The sequence below is a fragment of the Echinococcus granulosus genome (assembly GCF_000524195.1).
Source record: "Echinococcus granulosus chromosome Unknown EG_S00176, whole genome shotgun sequence".
NCBI lineage: Eukaryota > Metazoa > Platyhelminthes > Cestoda > Cyclophyllidea > Taeniidae > Echinococcus > Echinococcus granulosus.
In genome coordinates this window covers 50,302-66,053 of record NW_020170556.1, presented here as the reverse complement: position 1 = coordinate 66,053, position 15,752 = coordinate 50,302, and the positions used below count along the sequence as shown (strand labels likewise).

Genomic DNA, 15,752 nt, shown 5'->3' with positions numbered 1-15,752 from the left:
CAATTGCTGGCGTGACAAGCGCCAATCAATCATGCAATATCGGTGTTAGGTGCCGATTCTCAATCAGCGCATGTTACTTGGTCATCTATCATCCCAAGGAAAGACGACTTGTAGATTTTGCGTGGTCCCTCCTGGTGTTTAATTCAAGTGCTGGACGTCCGGATTACTTTTGATGCTTGAGTTTAAGCAAACCTCCGGCAAGTGCCATGTAGCAAAAATGAGTACCAACAAAATTCCAGTGTATGAAGCACTAAGGCTACTTTAAAAGTACAACAAATAGTCATTCGACTAATATCTCCAAGTCCTACGTAAACAATCATTGGTTTCAAGGATAATTACACCTGTTTTTAGGTGTACCTATCCTTCTTTTAATCACTCGTTCTAGAAAACTCTCGGAAAATGGCAACTTATTTCAAAACCTACCTTGTGGTCTACTGGAAATTGTACAGTTGAACCGATCAGGGGAAAATGTACAAAAAAAGGTTTGATTAGTGAGGAAGTAACGCGTGAAACATATGTGCCAATATGATGGTATGAGAGGTTCTGCTCTGGCAAGAGAATTCAATTTGAAAACCGACCATCCAAGGCGGGTAACTATAAATCATGGTTAGAGCGAAGGGCAAACCCAAAAACTATGGGTGAGTCAATACCAAAGTTTGAATATAGTTGCTAAATCAAGGATTTGATAGCTAAACTAACTTGATCACGTTAATTTCAACGGTTGAGTTATAGGGAAGCTTGCTGCTAAAAACGCGATTGGACCAGAAAACTATCTACCGTCCACTTTATTTATCAGACTGATAAAAACGCCAGGTAGCCAAAACAAGCTACTGCTAAGGTGGCAGAGGTGTACTTTATTATTCATCTCATGATAAAACAGCGAAATTTTGAAAAATTGTTCAACAGTTACGGTTGCAATAATTTTTGTAGGAAAAATACGATGTTCCAAGCTTCAACAAGTGAAGCGTTGAGCCAAAAATTGAAATTTGAGGACCTGCGAGCACATTAATGAGTAGTAATTTGGGATGCTCATAGAACGACCGGTTATCATATGACCGGGACCATCCCTGTCTAGAAAATAGATACCGAGACCGCTTTAAGAGCAGTGTAGAGGGCTTAAGTCAGGTCGGTGGAAGTGTAAAAAGAAGAATATGCCAGCATTTTGTCATCTTTTAAGCGTCCCAAAATAGAAGCTAGGGTTTTGCGTTAGCCAGCAATTAGGCGAGCAAGTGAAATGACTACAGACTCTCTTGTTAGCTCGCTGACTTCTAAGTAAGCAAGAAAGCAGTTAGTTTAATAGGCATGAGACAAAAGCAAGGAGAAAAAGGTGACTTGAATAAGTGTCAAAAGCGAGCAAAAGGCTGTACCCTCGAAGAGGGCCAGAGTTGGAAGGTTTGGCAGTGACAATGTTATTTACCCCGAATAAAGTAAGAAAACAGGTGAGATATGTGGTGGATGACACAGAGAGTAGTCTCCCCTAAAAAGGAAGCAAAATTTTTCTAGGAATTTGCACAAAGTATAAAGAGAAATTAGGGGAACGTGGGCGTTTCTTTCGTATAAAATCAAGGAGCAGGCTACAGACGCCGTTTGTGGGGTAACACGATGAAGTTAGACTAGCATTGGTGTTTTAAAAGTAGGTTAGAGGTGTGAAACTCAATAAAGTAACACTTGTCCTTAAAAGATTTTATAAATGTATTAAGGGATATCGCTGTTCCGATTTCCCATGCTAGTCTCGCCTTATCAAAGATGACACAATGTTTTCAAGTTTCAATGTCATGCAAACGACCTTAAAATTCCTTATTGATCCAAAGTTAAAAGAAAGAGCAATATTCCCATTTAACCTGAAAAACGGTGTGCGTCTGAGGCTACAAACTTTATTAAACCAGTCTTGAATGGAAGATCATTTTTGAATGTCAATCAAATCTGCAGCGACCCGTGCAGAACGGCAGCGGTGTAATTGAATAGGCGTCCTCCTTCTACTTCCTCTTTCATCACAATAATCTATTCCAACCAAATATTTGTTTTTGTTTACTTCCTATAAGTAAGGTATATCTGAGACTGCGGTGCTCTCCCCTACTTATATAGTTTTGCTTTCTTATGAGTATAATGATTCTTATAAAGTACCGAATAAAAAAAATATCACTCATACGATCTCCAAAATCGCATTTAAATGATTAAATTTTCGAGATACTACACAATACGCATAGGTGGTCTTATAAAGACAGCTTTAACAGTAAGAATACGAAATTTACAACTCCGTGAGGAAAACACTAAAAGTATCCTTTGGCTGAGAAAAAGATGAACAATTTGGTAGCCGAAAAAAACCAAAACTCTTTCAAATGAATTAAAATAGATAAAATCTGGGACAGAAAACTTGACGATGTTAATACTTATATTTATGTCGTTCTTCTGAAAAAGCTACTCCATCTTCCGCCTACGCAATCCAACAGGACCTACACCAGCTCCAGCTATGGAGTTGTGAGAAATAATTTTCGGGTTTTCATCACCACTCTTCATCAGATGAAAGGCGGCGGTAAGCATATGTTGTCGTTAAATTACTACATTGACATTTATTTGAGATACGACTGCAGAGCAATTCTTTTAAGTTTTAGTCGAATATTTTTGATTTATTTCCTTAAGCAGACCCAACAAAAAGGCGAAGAAAACAACCTATGCTCTGCCAAGAAAACTCGCCTAAATCGTGCATTTAGTGGCGCAAAGATTCCCGACGCAGCAGCAGCGGCCGCGGCAGCGGCGACGGAGACAGTAGAGGTGGGAGGATGGTGGTGCAGCCCCTGAGAGCCTGCCAGGGAGGGAGGTGGAGGAGGGGGCGGGGGAGGTGGTGCCAGGGGAAGACCGATGAAGGGCGCAGTGGCGAGAGCCTTCTCGTGCGCGCCTGGCACGTGAATGGCGGTCATTGCGGTTAGAACTTGCCGACTGCTTGTTGCTGGGGCCGATCGCGGGAGTAACTCCACGGAGTCGTGGAATGGAGCGAGGTGGAGTGGGCCGTGGCCTGCAGCTTGCATGATGGGGTGTGCGGCCAACGTAAAATTTGCTGGGAGAGAGGCCATCTAAGATAGAATGAAAAGATATCCCCATGGCTGTGGTTCTTTCAAGTACCCTTGCTGTGTATTCAAGGCAGCCTCTGTGTGTGTTTAAAAGGCTTAGAAGTATTTTCCGAATGCAAATCACAGACCTTCCTATTTTTTAAATTTTTATTTCGCTTAAATGTGTTTTCACTTGTCAAGGTCACGTTCAAATTTTTGATAACTTACATTTTTGTGGGCAACAATTCCACATAAGTTTTAGTTAGGAAGAAATTTACCGTCTGCACCTTCAGATCTCAGCTATTCTGAACTATACTAGAATTTACTCCAAGACGCTTAAGCTGCCACAAATAATTCATAGCCTACATTGATGGAAGCGTGATGGAACAAACACCATGGTTAACATTGTATCTACCACTAGAACTGAAACATCCTAGAAGTCTATTAGTACTATATTGCTATACAAAAACAGACGCAGAAAAGCCATTTATTTTAGGAGCTAAATGATGGTAACTCAGAGCAATGACCTAAAATCCTAATTAAATGGTCTTAATTTCTTCCTGGGGGAAAGTATCTTCCTCCAGTTACAAGAGTTTGAGGAAAATCACGGGGCATGTGTCTTGAAAGTGTCAAAGTATTGAGGAATCAGCGAGACGATTACGCCTAAGGCGGATATGATTCAAGGAATTTACGGCATTGTTGATCTCATTCAAACCCAATTTCCCACGTTTTTGTGGGGTGCAATTGGATGCCGAAATGGGCTCACCGATTGGCTTTGTTCGGCTTTCTGATACACCTACCGAATGCATATCCTGGCGATTTTTATCCAGCAAAAGTTATTATATTGAAGAATACAAGTCAATCCACTGCTTTTTAACTGAAAGATTTTGCAGTGGGTTTTAAGTTCATTGTGTTTTCATCGTTTCAACCAACGTTATCCACCTGGAGAAAAGACATTGGAGACCATCGAACGTAATGGGGGATGTAAAACGGACATTTAGTCAATAAATGATATCTTTTACAATGAATACGTCCAACTTTGATCATGTTAATCACACCTCCACTTCTTCAGTACCACTTTATTAATGGTAATAAAACTATTTTAAGATCTACACCCCGTACAAATCATTAGCAGCTCCTAGGGCACAAAGTAGTAACAAACTTTCAACCTTTCCTACGGAATCTGACAAAAGTTATTGTAAAGTACTTATTTGACCTCCTTTCAATAACAAAAGGAGGCGTTATGAAAAATACCACACTATGCTGTCAATCTTGATTATCCTCTGCTTTGGCGTTTCCTTCATTTAGTCGAAAGGAATTACAACGTTACTGTACACAGGAAGTATGAAAAGTAGGCACAGAAGATATATCAACAGCTAGACTGAACGTAAGTCTTTACAACGCTGGGCGAAGACTTAAGTCAGTAAACAGGGTAGCCCGATTGTACATGGCCATTAACTACAACCCATTACTTTCAAAAGCAATCCATTTTTCCCACCAAGGGGCAAGATGCCGTCTGAACCCCAACGTTTTAGGTAAGGGAAAGTGAAGAGATGGGGAAACGGCATCCCGATCACGTAAAGGGCCAATGCTTTAAAGAGTATACGAATTGGATGCTGTCCACAAATCTGTCTAAGTAACTCTCCCCATTCAATAAGGTGCCATCCATCTGGCAGAGATGTTATCACCTCGACTAATGATAAAAAAGAGTTCACCAAGGTATAAAAATGTTATAAAGAGTTTCATTAAAAAAGGAGGTATAATCAACCAATGGACGATGTTATTAAGCCATGTAACTAAAAGTAAATTTACCATCATAAAATCTGAAACAACCAGATGTGGTACTTCTGCATGAACTTGATAACATCTCCAAGCTCCGTCCACTCCCTTTAGTGCAGCACCGATAAAAATAGAATGATGACGAGAAAATCCCTACCACAAATTTTTCACAGCCCTTTGGTATATATCAAATCCATATAATAAATCTCTTCGAACAGCAGCTTACCTTTGCTAGCAGTGTGGAATAAAGCACGTGCAAAGGAGGAAATGGGCTTCTTTTATTAATTGCCATAATTGGTAGCTCTTGGATACCAGAAACGCAAAGCTTAATATTTGAGTAGCCCCTTGCTACCAGAACTATACATGTAGGTAGTTGTTACAACTTCAGAAGCTTCATAATAAAGGGAGACTTTTTAGTGAAAAAAAACTGTACATTATGCGCTGATCTTTTATAAAAATACTATATCCAAAGAACAAGCGACCACTCATTAGAAACTTTCGGTTTTACCAAAGCTAAGACGATAGCATCCTAGAAAATTTTTTTTTCTTAGCTGTATTTGAAATGAGGTAAGATAAAAGCAAAACAGGGTCTGAAACGTTTTAGTAACTGTGCGCCTCAGCTTCTGGGGTTTGTATATCCTTCTGAAGGCATAGCCGTGCCTGTGACCTCCGAAATTGAATGATAAACCTCCCATACATGTGCGGACTTTCATGACTTAAGCAAAGATTCAGACTGTTATTGTAATACTTCAATTTTTTGCTTAGTTTTTCCCTTTTAGTTAAGCGGACACTGAAGGGGATGGCCTGTGGTAGCCCCTCAGCCCTTCTGCTCGTCAATAATGTGTATTCTACCCAGAGCATTGTCTTCTCTTTTCTTTAAGAAAGTCTCGAGGAGTTACACGGTCTATTCGCACATTTAAAGATGTCCTCATCCTCTTTAAACGCTGTCTTACTAGTACTTAAGCCAGGCCTTACTGATTAAATAAAGCCTTCCCGAACTTCTACTTAGTATTGCTAGACAGCCTTGCTTGATCGGAGCTTGACAAGTAAGTATAGCAAAGTAGGAAATATAGCTGCAAAATATATGCTTTACAACTATGAGTAGCATCACTGTCGTGGTGAAAAGTTGACCACCTTTCTCGTTTAAGAATTACTCAATCAGGCTCTGGCCTTCAACAATCAAAGTAATCAGTTGAATAGAGCAGCCACTGACAGATAGGTGACTAATAGATAACGGAGAAGCCTACCAACCCAACAAAATAAAAACCGACTTTATTCCCCGTAAAGGTGCGGTCAACCTCTCCCATTAAAATACTTTTGTGTCTGAGACATACCTTTAGGTCAGCTTTAGAATTTGTGGCAGTTTTTCCCCAAGCGAAGTCAAACATTTGAGTAAGAATGTGATCGGCAGACAAAAAATTGATAAATGAAGAGTCGCACTTGACGTCAGTAAAAATGAGGCGAATGCATAACTAGTGGAAGAGCTTTTTGTTTCAGTAATTAATCAAGTGCTCTGAAATAATGAAATCCAAATGAACAAGTAACTGAATGGTCATTACGAAGAGAGAGCATTATGCAAAGAAGTCGGTCACTGTTGCAGGAATAGACGCCGAATAAGATAAAAGCAGTCATACTTTAGTTCAATGTCGATGGAAATTGCCCCCAACTGCTTTATTACGGTGTAATATCATCATGCATTTGCACAAGTCAAACGAAGAATCATCCATTAACCAAGTCAGAATTAAGCAGCACCTTTATTATCTTAGGCGATTTATTGTCCTTCCGGGGCCTGAGTTGGGAAACAGTACTAGCGGTACAACACCATTAAAAAAAATGTTTTTTTTTCCAATAACATAAGTTTAAGCAAAGCAAAATTACATACCCTAATCATTCATTTTCTGTATACGAGATAAATACTAGTGGAATACAAAACATATTACAAGGAGGAAATAACTAGAGCCGTTGAACTTCAACTCAGTGTTTGCGTTCCAATTAAGGGAGAAACATGGATTAGGCATGACCCAAATAATTACCCGGTTTTATCTATACACAAAATTGCCAAAATATGGTCTACAAGCACGTACTTCGAGCATTACCAAATGATGGTAGTTTTGTGCAACTGTCCCGTAGCGATCGAAATGTATCAAATTTTTTTGGAAAGATACTGATCCACTTTAAGGCCATTGAATGACTTTAAAACCAGACATTTTTATGCAAGTAACCAAACAGATTCTAAAATAGTACTCGGCGAGCACAAGGGGAGTTTGTGCAGTCGCAAAGTGATACAATAGCCCTCCGATAAAATGGTGTCTTCAGCTAAGTGGACATCGACCTAACGCAGGGAAATAGCACTGATAATTTACCCCATTTTGAGAAAGGTTATTGGCAAAAAAGGCGTTTAGTTGTCCGTAGATGGAATCCAGTTACTGTCCTGCCATTAGAAACATACCAACCTGATGCATGAAAGCCATGGCAGTGGGGGGCTGAGCGGAATGCGGTGGTGGGGGTGGTGGTGGTGGCAGTGGGGCTTTGACCTCCGCCGATCCGGCGGCCACCGCTGCTGCCGCAGCAGCAGCGGCAGCGGCAAGGAGGAGGCCTTGGTGATGTTGTTGATGATGCTGGTGGATTACGGGATTAATGAGACCTGCGGGATTTGAGACAGCGCTACCACCACCACCGGAAGGTGAATTTGCGAGTTTTACGGTGATTGGCTCCGTGAAACCGGGTGGGACCGCGCCGTTCAAGTGGCGAATTGCGTGCTCCGCTTCACTACGACGGTCAAAGCGGATGAATCCAACACCCCTTGAGAGACCTAAGGGAATGCAGGTGATACAATAAGTGTTTCAGGTAAATCGTACCAACTGTGAAGGACCTTCTGTGTAGGTTGCGAACGCTATGAATGAATTCATTAATAAATGTATACCCCAGGTTTAACCGTAATTAAAAAGTGAAAATAATAATTTGATTAAGCAAGCCATTAAAATGTAGTTGATGCATTCCTTTTTGATGGCATGTAATCCTGGTATTTTTATCCGGCTGTGCGCCATTCAATCAGAATGAACAGTAACTGAGTATTGGGAAATAAGTGTAATAGTTTTGCTGTATCCACTACCTAATTACACTATATTTGTGTCAAAATGTGAGCCAATGGACTTAAAAGTCGGTTGAACAAACTTAATGGTAGGTTTTTTCCTGCAATGGAATAGTTTACTAATTGAAACTTTCAAAAGATGGTTCAGTTAGGGTCCATTTCAAAACATGTTTTGATGAAGATTTTCCCACTTAGTACTACACCTAAAATAACTCAAGGCTTCTATTTGCAAGTGGGCGTGTTGTTTGTGAATTCCCCCTTTCATTAGCACATTGTTATGAAAACAAAATTTGCTTTAGTTACTCAAATTAACTGCGAAAAATTTTCTCAAGGGATCTCCAATCATAAGGCACAGAGATAAAACACTTACTCACCACATTAATCAGGTTGTTTTATAAGACTTTACCATCACCATGTTTACCAAAAATTGTTTTGACTTTTAGGTATAATTTAGTTTTATAATGGGGAATCCTTATTCACATGACTATTTTAATGTTGGGTTTATGAATAATCCAAAAAATGATAGCAAAAGTTCATCACATTTGGAGGTCACCAGATTAAAAAGTGACTTCTTTTATATTCAACAAGCAATTGTTAATTCTGGATTTTCAATTCATTTATTTTTACTTCATTACCGAAAACAAAAGAAGAGATGGTTATTCACCTTGGCTTGGCAGCATTTCCGTCGCTAGTGATTTGCGTTTCGAGCAGATTCGCAGCTGTAACTCAATAAACCCACTGTCACCTTTATGGCCTCCCCAAGTGTTTTTGGACTTACAGTGTGCGCTGAGTGATCAAGCTGTTTCAAATTCTAATCTTAGGCCACCACTTATCCAACAGCCCTCCTGCATACTCCTTCAAATGGCTTAACGATGCAGAAGAGGTATGGACCATAAAAGGACCAGTTTAACAGGAATAATTATAGAATAGGAAGGATATTGTTACATTATGATGAAAAAGTGAAATTTGTGCAACTATAGTCAACGGATAGGTAAGAAACACCCAGTTTCCACGGATAGCTGATGTTGTATTCAATTCCTACGCGATTATGTCTTCGCCGTGTCCACGTCTTAGGTTACCAGGATGTTTCGTCAACACTGCTATTACATAACGCATAAGTTTGTTTTGCTTAAAAAACTTTCCTAAAAATTGTGGTAAAGCTAAAATTAATGTGCTATAAAAAACAAGTTGCATCATGGAGTCACCTTTCTGCTTAATGATGATATTAACATCGGATGAGTAGTTGAGCGAAATAGTAAATAGATCCTTAGGTACTCATCCATCTCAGAAGGCACTATCCGATTGACGATTCTCCTGGTGATACCATAGTCTTTGCAACTTAAAATTAATAAACTCCAACCATTTGGCGTAGAAAACTCTATTGAACTGGCTCAAATCACAAAATTAAGCCAGGTAGTTTCAATACTTTAGAATGTTTACGCTATTCATACCCTCTTGTGATTCAACGGCATTTTAAACTGGTGAAATGAAAAACATTTGGGGTTCACAAGTATACTGCCTTATAAAGTCCTGAATAAAGAAGCTGGTAGTAGCTAAACTGTACTGCTGATTTCGATCAAGCTTTCTATGATGAAGCGGTATTTCCTCACTTGAATGAGCGATAAGCTTTAACCTTGCACGTTTGGATAGGAGATGGTGAATAGAGTGGAATATTAGGGTCCACAAAACCGCTGCTGACTTGATCGAAGATTGAAGACTATTAGCTTCTAAGTCTCTAAGATTCCTCAACATTAACTTTCTCATTCAACGCTTTAATGATTTAGTAAAAGTGTTACCGATGAGTGAAATCTCTAGACTGACGTAGATGATAATTAATTTTGGTAAAGTGTGACACCAATCTAGAAATTAATGCGGGAAGGAAAGCAAATAAACCGAATCCACTGATGAATAGTCGTGTAAACACAGTAGTGCTCCGTACGAATTACTCTAGTTCGGTCGTGATTTGGGGAAAAATGAGCTTACCCTTACAAAGCCCGTTTCCCAAGTTATCTTTTTCACTTCTTGTGCGAAAGCGAGAGTTCCAGCACGAATACGATAAATAAATTTACCAAATGCAGTATAAAATAAATGTTTTTTTACTAAGGCAAATATGGGGAATGGTTTCGGTTAAAACTTTTGCTCGTCTTTAAGTGTCGGTTTTCATTCAGCAACGAGACATCAAAGCAACAGCATCATACATTAGGGACGGGAAAATCTCATCCTTAATGCTGAAATCAAATAAAATTGAAAAACGATCTCATTTTATTAGCTACAGCACGCTTTTGCCTTCCTGCCAAACGCCTGAAGTGTAAAAAAGCACGAACACTCCATACGTTTTCACGAGCAAAACACTTACCAGTATTGTTGTCGTAAAGGATGCGAGAGGTGATAATTTTCCCACAGCAGGCGAACAGCTTCTCCATTTCCTGCTGTGTGAAGGATTTCGGAAGTCCAGATATGTATAAATTGGCACCTTTTATAGATTCAGAACTCGGACGTGCTAAAGAAACCTAAACATTAAAGAGATCCGACTTAATTATTCAAAAATGACAAGAGACCAAACCGGACCATACCCCCTTTAAATTAGCTTAAATGTAATTTATACAGGTTCATCCACCGTTCGTAGAGAGAACTATTTCGGCAGGATTCTATATAGCCCAGAAACGAGAATTCGTTACCAAAGATAAAATATCTTTGGAGGAGAGGCGTAGGTAATTCGAAATACCTCTGCCTGGTTGGTACATCTTGTGCGATAACTGCGTCACTGGCAATCGAGTGCAGATATACATTGTAATTAGTTCCATGGCATAATCCTTTCGCACTCTCATGTCTGAACATAAGTTAGTCATCGTAAGTGTTCGCATTCGCACGTCATGCTCTGGCTTAAACATCCAACAAACCATTCTGTCAGTTGCCTTTTTTGGGTAATTTGTTGCTAACCTATATGTAATGACTTAATCCAACTCATCATGCAGGCATCGAAATAGCACAAAAGGTGTAATCAACCGCGTAGTCCCTGGCGTTATTTTAGAAACATCTGACAGTATATTTGGAGAGATCAATCGTGCCTACTTCCTCACACTTGAATTAAAGATAGCTTGCCAAACTTTGGACTTCACAGAATTGTGTCGTTAAGCTTTGTACGTATACGAGAGCTTCAAGGTACTAAAGACAAATTTCAGCATAAAAGCAAACATCCGCAAATGCTTTTAATTAATACCAATCCGGTAGATTCCACAAACCACACCTGCGTATTGTCATTTGACAATCGTCACAGACTTCTGTGTACGTCTCTGTGTCAAATTAGTACATCATGCTCCGAATAGCCAGAATGATTGACTAATTGACCATAAATTCAACTGTGGCCAAAATAATTGCATTTGTTCCAGAGGTTATTAAAACCCTTCTTTTCTTCGGAATTCCTTTTTCCTGACTGCAAATAAAGAGCGTCAGTGGGACAGTCATAATCGTGAAAGGTCGGTTTACGCATTTTTCTTTGCCGAAAGTTGCTCTACTTATCATCCCCACGGAACCCATGACTCGACTTGAATTGCCCCTCTGATTGGCTAAAGCCTGATCACTGCCCAGGCAAGCCCATCCATGTGAGGGATTGCTTGTAAAAACCTTATTTTGTGTACCAAAAAGCCAAAGCCTTCGAAAATTATGCAAAATATCAAATGAGCAAAACAGGTAATCATATGCAGCTTGCTTTCTTCCTTTATTCAAGGAAAGTGGGCACGTATGGCTACAATATAACGATCCACTAAACCCAAATGTTAAATACCTGAATATTCGTTTAGCATGCTTATTCAAAGCGCATTAAAGGTCAACTTACTTTAATTGTTTTATTTTGTAGACGAAGTCCATTCAGTGTATTAATCGCTCTCTCGGCATCTTTGGCATTTGAATAATTAACGAAGCCATATCCAAGGTTTTGGCCTACAAAATAATGGCAAAATATGGACGCAATAAGGCATAAATCGCATGAAGATAAGCATCTTTGCTTCAAAAGCATCGAGGGACGACTACTGCTACTTCAGCGCTCTCATTAACGATGGCAGAACACCGAGTCCGATGTAACAGTGCATCGCCAAAACACGAATAATGTTCTATTTGATAAAAAGGGAAGTTATCACTGTTGTGGGTGATGAACACAGAGGGTGGCCACTAGGCCTAAACATAATTGCAAGCAAATGGTAGTTTAAATGCGTAGTAAATTACTTGCCAGTAGAAAACCAGGTGCCACTTATATTATAGAGATTCGTACAAAGAATTGCCATTTTTAAGCAGATTAAAAAAATTGAATTAAATTGAGACATAACCAAAATTCATGAAATTTCGTAAAAACTATTTGGTAGGCAAACTTTTTGATAAAAAAAATTTTCCAGCTTCGGAAGTGAGCTTAATTTCAGGAACCACCCATCCAGCTGAGAATAAAATAACACTTCAGGCACTATTGAAAGTGACAATCCAACTTAACTTTGGAAACGTGGTAAGTAATAAAGTGCTAATCGAGACTTTAGGGGATTGAAAGGGCACCGTCCCAGTCCCTGACAAACTAGCCTTGAATCGCCTCCACTTACACGTATTCACGTTAGCCAATCTGCTGATTTTGGTACTGTTGGATCCATCTTTACCTCTTCCCTCAAGTTGAAAGGCTTTTGCCATTTCTGGATTATCATGGGCTGGTGGAGGTGTGTGCGTGGGCGCCTGGGCTCCGCTGCATGACTCATCGCACGTCTCGGCGTTAGTCACCGAACAACCCGAACCCCACCAAATCCGACATTGAATTGAGAGTACTTTTTAGCATTACCGGATTGCCTCAAAAAAGACTGGTAAATCACCTGCACGTATGTTTAAGACGATTTGATTTCATTTGTCACATAATACAGAAGCCGAAGTTTAAGTAATTGCTCCTCTGACCAGATAGATTGAATAAACGAGATAGGACATTGTCGTCATTTGAAGTGTAACAGTCTATATTATTATTTCGGCTCTTCGTTTACGTTCCACGGGCGCTTACGGCTCCGCGATTGTAAATTCGCTGGGCGACAAGGCCTTAAGGCCAGGCCACATCGGTAAGACATTTTCTGTCCTAGTATTATGACTTCTTTCGAAGACAAGAAAGACTCGGGTCGCTACATCAACAACTTTGAAAAGTAAATAAACTTCTGACTTCATATTTTTTTATTTAAAAACTTAAATAGCTTCGAGTATTGCAATAATTTGCATGGAGTAGTTAACACTTGTTGTGTAAGCATGGTTCTATTTAGGGATAATCCATTCTAAGATAAGCTTTGAGCTCGCAGCGTTTTAGCTCCAGAAAGCCAAAACGCAGAATTTACTCGGTCATAACTATCCAAAGGTTTCACCATGACTCGTTGCTTGATAAAATACTCAGCACTTCTGGTTTCTCTGGTTCAAGAATAAACGACGATGCAAATAAAGCATCATGAAAAGGACAAATAAATCACAACTCTCAATTCCGAAGATGATATAAAAAATTGATTTACACGCTAGTTGAAAATTAACTTAATTGAAAAAAGCCTCAATTTATACATTCTTGTTTGCTTTTAGGCATAGAAATTCTGAATGCATCATAAATTATTGAAACGCCTGTTACTTGTGTCCCCTTAGTCATCGGCCTTAAACGCCTAAAGCTTGGTAGGGCATTTCAAAAAACGTCTCCGTTTTAGTAAACATAACACTCGTGACGACTGCATGCCATCCCACACAAAAGTTGCATGAAACAGGATCACCAATCCCATAATCTATGCATTTACCCTGGGAACGTCTTTTCAGTTGTTAACAGGGTTTTACAGGGTGAAATGTTAGAATCTTATCTCCATCGTTTTTCCTACCAGTTCCCCCGATTTGAAAGAATCGAAGCAGACTGCTTGGGATACATGCGAGAGGCGTATAGACAAAGGTGGCAGTGATAACCACACATGACAATACTTGAGATTAGTAACGAATTTAGTAAATAGTCCTCCGCCAAGTCTACAAAACACCGCAACGATAGTAACACTTAACCAGTGTTGTTATTTTACTTCATTTAAAATGCTTTAGGCAATTTGTATGAATTAAGGTAAAAGGAATTTTTATGGACAACGTCAGCCAATGTAGGCTTAAAATACAAATTGTATATTATTTAGTTTGATATTTTTAGCCAGTCCTGTCACACCCAATACGTACTGCATCAGCATGGGTGTTTTCGTGCCAAAATAAACTTTTTTCAATTGCAACTATTTCTGCTAATGACTTATTTTAAAAGTCAAAGTAGATAAGCGAAAAATAATGGTGGGCCAGGGCAAAACCACAAATCAAAGAGAGCGCAGGAATTAAGGTGGCGACTTGGAGTGCTAAAAAAAATCTTCCTTCAAAAAATGGTCCCAGTGTCGCTTTCACGAAACTCACATGTAGACTTATCGCGAATGAGTTTGCAGCTCTCCACCTCGCCTATGCTAGAGAATAGGCTTTTGATCTCCTCTTGGGTCATATTCTGCGGCAAGTAGTTGACAATCAAATTTGTGCCCGTGTCCTCTCCCACTGCCACCGCACTGGAATTTGTCGTATTAATGAATCCTTCACTCTCCAGAGTCTTCGGATGCGAATTTTCAACTTCCGTCCCCTTCTCCTTTTCCCCCAACTCTTCTTTCACGTCGTTTGTTGGCGTAGAAGTGTCGTCTAACGAAGCAGGGAGCAGTTCGGCTGAAGTGGAGGAGACACGGTACTCACTAGTCACGGAGGACTGCATTTCTGAGGGTATTCGATTAATTGCCGCAGCAGAGGAGGAAGAGGAAGAAGAGGATGCGGTAGAGATGTCACTGGGCTCGGTGTCAGAGTCGGGGAAGGAGGTTTTGACTTCAGTTGTTGTCGTAGTAGCGCGTCGAGAACTCACTTTCTTTGTACGTTGAGTTGAGTCCGGCGTGGATGCGAGGTGTGAGGGGCGTGACAACTTTTCAGAGGACGCCTTGGTGCTGGCCATCGCGGTAGCGCCGGCGGTGGGGGTGGTGTCGTTAATGCTCTTGTTTGAGGTCGTGGTGTGTTTCTTGCCTTGACTACTGCTCATGGTGTATATCCTCCGTTGAATTTCTCAGGGCTTATTCCATGTTCTACAGGAGACATCATCGAGATTTAACTTCATTTAACGCATATCCCAATTAAAACGAAGGGGTCAGTTCGCTTATTCTATTGGTTAGGATCTGTTTGGAACACTTGTAGTTGGAATGGTTCTATCCAAAAGTATAAATCAAATCGAGGGTTTGAATCATGTAACTCCTCTTAGTCCCAGTTGCAGTTATGGTAACAAACGGCATGAAAGTGGGAGATCTGGAAAAAAATAATTGGTTAAGGTAATGGTGCAATTGTGGAAGACTTTTTTGATTGAATTTCCTAAAGGTTTATTCTTGATAAACAAGAATGTGACGAACATGAATATGGAAGTACCACAAATGTCACTAACTCTTACCTTAAATCGTAGTAAACTACTGACATTTCAGTCAGTTGGAAGGGATTCTTATACGCAATGTCAACCAATGTAAGTCTGGGGCACAGGAAATACATATTTCTTAGTTCGGTATATTCAGTTGGTCTTGTCACACACCCATGCATCACTCATGGTCACGGGCGTTTCCGTGCCAAAATAAACTTGATGCCTTTTTAACTGCTACTATTTTTGCTAATGACCCATTTTAAAAGCTTCCTTCTAAAAGCCATTTTAAATTCGCATTAGTTACAAGAAAGTGGATGTTTGTCTAAACTAAAACTAAGACCTGATTATCTCTGTAATCTTGGAATTTCGTTTCAGGAAACTGAATTTATGCCTAAAGTCA

At 39.8% G+C, this 15,752-nt stretch overlaps 1 protein-coding gene across 1 annotated transcript in view; it reads right to left on the bottom strand. All coding sequences in view use genetic code 11, as the record gives it.

Annotated features, from left to right (window-relative positions):
- The window catches only part of EGR_09928 (ELAV-like protein), a gene marked incomplete at both ends in the record, with an annotated part of 19,164 nt that extends 4,175 nt beyond the window's left edge, over window positions 1–14,989 (bottom strand). The window contains 6 exons of the mRNA XM_024499177.1: window positions 2,671–3,071; window positions 7,280–7,638; window positions 10,274–10,417; window positions 10,643–10,799; window positions 11,753–11,856; window positions 14,335–14,989. Of these exons, the coding sequence (XP_024346405.1) occupies window positions 2,671–3,071; window positions 7,280–7,638; window positions 10,274–10,417; window positions 10,643–10,799; window positions 11,753–11,856; window positions 14,335–14,989 (1,820 nt within the window). The remainder of the gene's footprint in view (window positions 1–2,670; window positions 3,072–7,279; window positions 7,639–10,273; window positions 10,418–10,642; window positions 10,800–11,752; window positions 11,857–14,334) is intronic.
- Between the last annotated feature and the right edge of the window lie 763 nt (window positions 14,990–15,752).